A 9,422-nucleotide genomic window follows, 5' to 3' on the forward strand; every position below is an offset into this window, starting at 1 on the left:
AAGCTGACTGCAGGGATGAAATTTATAGGCATGTAAGAGGAAACCTTAAACCGCATTAGGGTCTTTGTATTTTTCCCCTGCTGTGAGTGTTCTGGAATGAAAACTTTACTGATGATTATATGGTCATCTTTACTAGCTCTTAGTTTAAGAATTCTGTGCTTTGGTACTGGTGTTTTGTTGCATATGTGCACTGTCTATATATTGACTCAATCTAATCAAACACTGTCAATTAAAGAGTTATATTCTATCATCTTAAAACAGATTTGATTGATCTTCAGTATGATTTTTACTTGGTAACTAGTCAGTCTCTTCAATCCTATTTTTCTGGTTTTTCTTACTTACAGGCCCTTCTGGAGACTATAAGGAATTTGATGAACACAGATTGTGTGGTTCCTGATTGGCTGCATGACATCATTCTTGGATATGGAGACCCAAGTAGTGCACACTATTCAAAAATGCCAAATCAGATTGCAACTCTGGATTTTAATGACACTTTCCTGTCCATTGATCACTTAAAAGCTAGCTTTCCTGGATACAATGTTAAAGTCACTGTTGACAATCCAGATCTGCATGTACCCCCCTTCAGGTGATGTCAATATTTCCAGTACTTCTGGTTTGGTATTCTTGCTGAAATGTGTTTTCAGGTGGACTTATGTTCAGGGGTTGAAGGGAGATGCTCTTTCTTTAAAGAAAAGATGGAGATATGTTAAGATTTAGATAGTTACATGATAGAGTTAACTGCACTACAGCTTTTGTTCTATTCTGTACAAAAACTGCTTGTTTGTGGATCAGCCTATGGAATATATGGAAAAAACAAAAGTATGAGATAAATCAAGATGCATGGTATTCACTTCTGCATAATGGTATGCAGCCTCCTCAACATCAGCCTAGAGAATTTTAATTATATAGTTTCCTTACATGTCTCATTAAAACAAGCTAAGAACAGCAATTTCAACATCAGTTAAAATTTGAGCTATTGGAAATACCATTCAATCAACACAAAGGATTAGGTCTGAAATCCCCTACTGCTTATTTTTAGAAATGATTTCTGAAATAGGATGCCTACCTATGTGGCAGCTAAATGAGATTTGTTTTGTTTCAGTGGTGCTGTTGTCCAGCATTTTTAAACTTGACAATTCTGTCCCTCCTGGTGCACTTCCTTGAACTTTGGCAGCTGAGATTCACAGTAGTATTGGAGAACAATACAATTCAGCTGGAGGAACTACATCTTTTCGTTGTGAAGGAATAAATCAGTGGAGGGAAAATATGGCTTTCCCCTGCACCAGTCAGCTTTTATCATGGCTAAATGGAATCTTGAAAAGCAGGGAGGTAATCTCCCAATCTTTTTTTTGGAAACACTGCATGGAGAATTTGTGTAGAGGAGGCACTAACACTATATAATGATATAAAAATAGGCTGAAGTTATCAGGAAAAGATCTCACACACAATTTTCCTCGATGAACTATTGTTCAGTTTTAGTTCATATATTAAGAGAGATACTGCTCTTTATGAAGAGCTATTGCTCTTCCTACTGCTACATTTGTCCTATAAGGGATTATTACTGTTACAGGTATCTGCATTTTTGTCTTGAGATATTCGGATAAGCATTGGAATTCCTTCACCTGTGATTTGTTTCTGAATTAGGAAAGTTTGTTAATATATACAGAAGGCTATAAAAAATTGAAATGGGAGGATAAAAACTTCATCTGTTGGAACAGTTTAGAACACTGACATAGCTTATGTTCTATGATAACTTTTCTCCTGTCACTTACACTCCTTCCATTCTCACTTACGAACTTCTTGTTTTCAGCATTTTCCAGCTGGCTCTCAGCACTGCTCCTGGCTTTTCCAGCTATGAAAAGAGGGCTTCTTACATACTTTTTGTTTAATCACCTTCATCAATTTATTTGTAATTTCTTTTCTTTATTCTCATTACAACTTTGTCATTTGCAGCACTTGTTTTCCTATTGTGTGATGGTTTGTCTTAATGGTTAGAAAAAATCTTTCTCTATTACCTTCTAAGACAGTCTTATGTTGTAGTGAACATGTTGAACTGTAACCTTAAATTATGTGTTACAGGATAACTTTCCCAATGAAGGGAGGTAAAGGAACGAAAAGAAAAGAGGATGGAAATGAAGAAGACCCCGAAGAAGCTAAAACACTGATTGTAGAGCCTCATGTTATTCCAAACAGGGGCCCATATCCATATAATCAACCAAAACGGTAAAAAATGGATGGGAACTTTCTTTAAAATGATAACACGTGCATAGCAGTTCATTTTCAGAAATGAGGCTGGTTTGTTCTATATTTGAATCAAAATATTCTATTATCCTCTATCTGTTAAGAAAGCCCTTTGAGGAAAAGTGAGAAATACTGTCTTTTAGGGTTTTTTGTCTCAGGAATTTGAACATTAGGAAAGTCATACCTAAATAATTTTACAGCATTCTCTGCAAATAATAACTAAAGGCAAACAGTTTTTTTGATGGGATGAATTTGTTGTCACATGGACAACATGATTTACTATCTCGCTTAGAAATTACAAGACTGTTGTATCTATAAAAAAGATCGTTGTAATGCTGATTTAATTTATGTGAAAGTTTGCAAGTATGTAGTTTAGGAAAAATACAAACAGTTAATTGAAATAAAACTTGTTAAAACAATTGCTTTTATCAAAACTGTTGACAAAATCTATCAATTATTTGATGTTTTGCTTTGTTACAGCAATACTATTCAATTTACCCATACTCAGATTGAAGCCATCCGTGCGGGAATGCAGCCTGGACTAACTATGGTAAGAATGTTTTTAAGGATTCTATACTCTTATATATTAATTCTGGCTTTAGGTACATTCAGTGACATTCTAGTAATGCCCCTTTCTGTACCTTGCTGAGGTAATTTCTATTAATAGTTTAAAGATATGAAAAATTAACATTCAAAGGTTCAACATCCTCCCATCCTCACAAAATCATATGGCAACACATATCTCTGCATCCTGTGTTTCAGTGGCTGAAGGCTTTCCACAGCAACTGAATTTGCTTTTGCAGTGATTGGAGAGTCTTTAAATAAAGCAAGAATGATTTCATAGCAGTTTGTAATTTTATGTGTAAGTGCTTATGAAAGCTGCTATTCTCTGCTTCTTAATCCTGAACAATTTATTTTGAGATGCTTTATAATACTTGGATACCTTTAAAATGCCTGAGGTGTCAGTTTTGGAGTGTTTGTGGAATTGAGCCCATGAAAATGTTAACTGTTATTATATGACTTTATCATCAGTTGTAGATTTCTGAGTAAATAGAAGTAATGAACTCTCTTCTTTTTTTCCTGTCCTTTTTGTCTGTCTCACCTTATTCTTTTTCAGCTGTGTGTCTTGATTCTCTTTTCACTGTGTCCCCCATGCTTAGCCTATTCTGAGGCTAAACTACCTTTTTTTCTCTGAGGAGGTCTATTTTCATATTAGTACGTCATGTGCTGGATTACCATATTCCTTTTAGTCAGGAATCTGCCTAAACAGTCTAAAGGAGTCTTTTATGATATGTTTTATTTGGTTTGAAAGTTCACCAAAGCCAGGAAGCAATGTTAAATGTTAGTGTCTTGTGAGATTGTTCTAGGCTTTTTCTTCCCCAGCAGACTCTATTTTTTTTAATTGTGCAGTATTCTGATAAATTGTGTATTGATTTTTATTTGGTTTTAATTTTTGTGTGTGTGTGTTTGATTTTAGGTAGTGGGTCCACCTGGTACTGGAAAAACTGATGTAGCTGTCCAGATAATATCCAATCTTTATCATAATTTCCCAGAACAACGAACTCTTATAGTTACCCACTCTAATCAGGTAAAGTGTCAATCATGTGTGAATTTTCTTGTAATTACAATCTAGACGAACAGTAAGTATTGAGATCAGTAGTTTGGGAATTGCATTTGTCTCTTAACAATGGAAACTTGAGTTGGATTGTGTGCAGTTTTGCCAGTTTCTTAATACAAAATTAAATTTTTGAATTTCAGGTATGTAGTTCTAAACTATTTTTCAGAAGTTTTCAATGTGTTTAATTGGTTGGAGGTAGAAATTACGAAGTATTTTGAAAAAGTCTCTGCTCAGTTCTTACAGTTGCACATTCACTGCATGCATGCCAGATTTTTGCTAATTGGCTTTCTCAGACACTGGTTGCTCTGTGCTTCATGCTCCTAAGGGAAGGCCTCTTCAGCTGAGTATTTCCTTCCCATTCGTAAGAGATGGAGATGTTACTTCTCAAGCACGTATAAAATAATAATAATAATAATAATAATAGTGTTAAAAGTCTTTAAGAGTCTTACTCGTTATTTTCCCACTCTACTCTGCACTGGTGCAGCCTCACCTTGAGTCCTGTGTGCAGTTTTGAGAGCCACAATATACGAAAGACATAAAGCTATTTGAGAGTGTCAAAAGGAAGGCAATAAAGATGGTGCAGGGCCTTGAGAGGAAGCCATATGAGGAGTAGCTGAGGTCACTTGGTCTGTTCAGCCTGGAGAAGAGAAGACTGAAGAGAAGACCTTATTGCAGTTACAGCTTCCTTGTGAGGCGAAGAGGAGGGGCAGGCACTGATCTCTGTGGTGACCAGTGACAGGACCCGAGGGAATGGCCTGAAGTTGTGTCAGGGGAGGTTTAGGTTGGATATTAGGGAAAGGTTCTTCCCCCAGAGGGTGGTTGGGCACTGGAACAGGCTCCCCAGGGCAGTGGTCACAGCACCAGCCTGACAGAGCTCAAGAAGCACTTGGACAATGCTTTCAGGCACAGGGTGTGACCCTTAGGTTGTCCTGTGCAGGGCCAGGAGTTGGACTTGATGATGCTTGTGGGTCCCTTCGAACTCGGCATATTCTATGATTTTGTGAAATCTGCATCTGGTTTGGAATGATTTGTTTGGAAACCAGGGTCAGCTGTTACCTGGTCTCCCTGATTAACCTGTCCTGTCTCAGTTATGAGTTACTTTAACTGAACATACCACTGGAAAACATACCATCTTTTTTCATCAAAGCAAGGTCAAAGAATGGTGGAGGGGTATTGCTTTGGTGAAGAATTACAGCCTGGAACAATATAGGCCAGTCTGCAATTGGTTGCAGGAGAGTGACAGAGTAAAGTTGGTAGAAAGGGTTGAGAACATGTCCATTGATGAGAAAAAGAAGGAAATCCTTTGAGGCTGATAGAAGACTCTTCTTACCAGACAATAGTTTCGTGAGGACGTTAACTTGAAATTGTACTCTGGGAAATAAAATGTATCTCAGCAGGGTACATTACCCATGCCTTGATGCTGCACTTTAAGATGTTTACATGACTTGCAGCTGGAAGTGAGGCTTGCTTTTATTCTTAGTCTCAGAACTTGATGATTCAATGCTTGTTCCTTTGAAATACACTGAATTAGGCAGTTGATAGTAAACCATTAGAGAGCTGAAGAGTTTAAGGCAGAAGATGTAGCACACCTAGGAGTTTAGTTATGCAAAATTTAGTTACCCAAATGGAATAGTCACAGCACCTGACAGTCAGTACTTGATCATGCTTTTCTAATGTACAGTAAAAGTTAAATTGTTTAATGTCATCATACAAAAATCAGTGTTTGTGAGACAATTTTGTAAACTGATAGCTTTATCAAGTAAGTTAACTCTGTGATAGAATTAAATTTTAAAATTGTAAAATCAAATGTAATTGTTACATAAAGTATGCGAATAAAAGGGTGTTAGTAGGCTAATTTCCCTGTTGTCAAGATGAGGAGTTTCAGTATTAACTTTGTTTTGTTAAAACAAAATTGACTTTTTTTTTTTGTTTTGATTTCCATTTATACTAAAATAGGCATAATGTCCTGCCTTACGTACAAGTAATTTCTCAGTTTTCCCCTGCAAGAGCCTCTGAACTTCTAAAAACTACCTTTTCTCCTGTTCTTGTCAATCTTTAGGCTTTGAACCAGCTGTTCGAAAAAATCATGGCTCTAGACATTGATGAGCGTCACCTTCTGCGACTGGGTCATGGAGAAGAGGAATTAGAGACAGAGAAAGATTTCAGCAGGTGAGAAAGGAGATGCTAATGATAAACTCACTTGTATAAACATGGCAGCAAGATGTCTCTGTTGAATCCGCTCTACATCCCATGCAAATGAGCTGTGTTGGACAAGTTTTCCCTTCTCATGTTATCGAGTCCCAGTAACACACAGTGCTCTAGTTTCCAGTACATGGTTTAGTAATTTTGGTTCTTGTTCTGTACAAAAACTGTGCTCCCTTCAGCATCTAAAGGCAGAATCAGGCAGTTGCTTGTTCACAAACTCAGCTGCTTGAATAAAAGAGAATTATATTTTTTAGACCCTTTTACCTTTCATAGAATTAATCTGTGAGAGAAGTTAGAATAATAAGACAGATTTTTGTAGTCACAGGTTTTTTGTACAAATGTGGTATCACTTCTACTGTCATGGTGATTTTTGTATTAATAAACATGAAAATAAACTTTCTGCTTTGAATTCTTCAGATACTGCTTAACCTCAAAGTTGCTTATTTCATTGATAACACATTTTGAAGCATACATACATAAGGAAAGCTATCAACTCTGTATCAGTACAAAGACTTAAGAACCTGTTCTTCTAAATATTTGTATGTTTGTCACGTGTTAGTCCAATTGACGTCAGTAGGATTACCCACATTCATAAATATAAGAGGGGTATAATGGTCGTGCACTGGAAATATCTGAACTGTCCAGTACTGGATTATCATAGCAATTCTTTGACTTCAAAAGCTGTAGTAAAAATTATATATAGTCACTAGAAGCTACACACATATACATAGTTCAGTATTTAGCAGAACGAATACCTTGTGATTTTTTTCTTTATAATTGAATGCTTTGAAGTAGTCACGCTATTCCAGAAATTTGATAGCCAAAAACTTAGGGAAAGGATGCCATAGGAGATACTTATTTTGTAGTATCCATAGTTTAGTATATTCATTGAACTGTGGTGTTCATCATTAAAAGGAGTTTTCTTTAAGACACTCTGTGTTGTCTATTTTCATACTTTCTCGAAGTAACTTCAGACCTATGGGGTGTTTCTGCAAGCACTGTGCATTATGGCAGTTTGGGAGGGAGGGGTGAGGAATATATTTGAAGATGGGCTGTACTACTGTGAGAACTTTATTTCTCATAAGCTTGGCTTTGTGAATTGCTAGGGCTCAGCTGATAGAAATAGTGGGCATGTAGCAAATTCTTAGGTTTTGGAGCAGGATTGTAGTTGTGGGGTTCTTTTGGGGGCTGCTGGGGTTGTTTGTGATTTCTCATTGTGATACTTAAATACTGTTTCGGGTTAAATAAAAATTATGTTATATTTAATCCATTTTGTAGGTATGGAAGAGTTAATTATGTGCTGGCTCGAAGACTTGAACTTCTACGAGAAGTTGGGCAATTACAAGAGAGTCTTGGAGTCCCAGGAGATGTTTCTTACACTTGTGAAACAGCTGGCCACTTTTTCTTATACCAAGTAAGGACTGAAATACTTTTGCAGAGACTGTATGACCTAAATACATTACAAAACACTTTGTAAAACTTGCAGTGAATTTTTTGGAGTTGGGTGTAAAAACAAAAAGCATTTACCTTGGTGATTTACAATACAGTAACAGCTAAAGTTAATATTGCAGCATGACTTGCTTGTGTTGCTGTTGTTTTAAATCCTGCTTGCTGACTCGCCAAGTCATTGCTGCCCTTCATGAATGCTGGCAAAGATTCTAACCTGAAGCTTCTCCTTCAGATAGGAAAATCTGTGGGCTGCTTTATATTTTGGACAAGCATTAGAGCAGCTACTTGATGGTCCTGATAGAAGGCTTTTATAGTGTTAAATGCCAATGTGAAATCAAATGTACATTGTACAAAATGGTGATTTTTCTGTATGTTGTATACCCCTCATTTCCTCTCCATGTATTTTTCAGTGATGTGGTCTACATTTGCAATTAGTGTTGCATAAGGAGACTTGTAGAGTGGTACTTAGGATTGAATGCACACACTGTATGTTTTTACAGAAGTTATTCTGGGCTAGCTTTAGTGCAGACCTTAACGTTAAATGGAGTTTAGGTGTGGAAGAATGCTAGGAACACTGCTAGAGCTTGTCTTCTGGTTCAGTTTCCTCCTAAATGAATCCCACTTGATATTTAAATCAAAGTAGTATAAGTGGAGATAGTAAAGAAATTTACTTCTGTATTGGGTTTATGTGGCACTGTTTTTGTAGCAGGTGGCTGTAGGAATGACCTCTGAGAAGAGGCCAGGGACTGTGCTGGACACAACCAGCTCCAGCAGACCCACTGCTGACCAAAGCTGAATCCACCAGTGACACTGGTGGTGCTTCTGTCTTTGAGAAGAGGTCAAAAACCGCTCTGCAGCAGCTGAGGGCAGAGAGGGGACTGTGGGAAACAAGCACAAACACCCAGGTCAGAAGGAAATGAAGGGACAGGATGTGCTCCAGGCACCAGAGCACAGGTTCCCCGTAGCTTACGGAGACAGCCGTGGTAAAGCAGGTTTTCCACCTGCAGCCCATGGAGAGGCTGTGTCAGAGCAGATGCCAGCACTGCAGCCCGTGGAGTACACCACATTGAGCAGGTGGATATATCCTGAAGGAAGATGCAGCCTGTCGACATCCCATGCTGGAGCAGGGAAGAAGTGTGAGGAGGAAGGGGTGGCAGAGATGTGGTGTTGTGAACTTGAATGACAGCACCATTATTTTTGTACTGCTGAGGGTGGGGAGGAGGTAAAAAAATTGACAATGAAATTAAGCCTGGGAAGAAAGAGGGAGCGGAAAGGAAAAGTGGTTTTTCTTTTGTCTTTGTTGCTCATCATCTTAATCTGTTTTTAATTAGCAAAAATTAAATTAATTTTCCCCAAGTCTGTTTTGCCTGTGATGCTATTTGCTAAGCAATCTCCTTATCTTTATCTCAACACATAAGCTCTTCCATCTTACTTTCTCCCACTGTCCTGTTGAAGAGGGAGAGTGAGATAAACTGGGTGGGAGTCTGGCAGCCAGCCAAGCTCAACCCACCACAACTTCAAAACTGTCACCCTGACACAAGGTCAAATGCTACCTAAGACATACCTTTTGTGATTTTTTTTTTTTTAATGCTGTGTATGCAAACCTACACATTGCCAAAAACCTCATGATATAAAACCACTTTGCTTTGTCGTAGGTAATGTCCCGTTGGGAGGAGTATATCAGCAAAGTGAAAGTTAAAGGTGGAAAATTGCCAGATGTTGCAGATGTCTCCAGTTTCTTTCCTTTTCACCAGTATTTTGCAAATGCTCCTCAACCAGTTTTCAAAGGCAAATCATATGAAGAAGATATGGAAATTGCTGAAGGGTGTTTTAGACATATTAAGAAAATATTCACTCAGCTTGAGGTAAGACATGTAACTGTTAAAAGCAAGTGAATCTGGCTAATCCT

General features: G+C 37.7%; 1 protein-coding gene across 1 annotated transcript in view; it reads left to right on the forward strand.

Annotated features, from left to right (window-relative positions):
* AQR (aquarius intron-binding spliceosomal factor) overlaps nt 1–9,422 on the forward strand; it is a 51,091-nt gene that overhangs the window by 26,636 nt on the left and 15,033 nt on the right. The window contains exons 19-25 of the mRNA XM_008639743.2: nt 345–586; nt 2,080–2,223; nt 2,722–2,791; nt 3,719–3,829; nt 5,919–6,028; nt 7,343–7,478; nt 9,169–9,378. Coding sequence (XP_008637965.2) covers nt 345–586; nt 2,080–2,223; nt 2,722–2,791; nt 3,719–3,829; nt 5,919–6,028; nt 7,343–7,478; nt 9,169–9,378 — 1,023 coding nt within the window. The remainder of the gene's footprint in view (nt 1–344; nt 587–2,079; nt 2,224–2,721; nt 2,792–3,718; nt 3,830–5,918; nt 6,029–7,342; nt 7,479–9,168; nt 9,379–9,422) is intronic.

The sequence above is a fragment of the Corvus brachyrhynchos genome, unplaced genomic scaffold (genome assembly GCF_000691975.1).
Source record: "Corvus brachyrhynchos isolate BGI_N302 unplaced genomic scaffold, ASM69197v1 scaffold115, whole genome shotgun sequence".
Lineage (NCBI taxonomy): Eukaryota > Metazoa > Chordata > Aves > Passeriformes > Corvidae > Corvus > Corvus brachyrhynchos.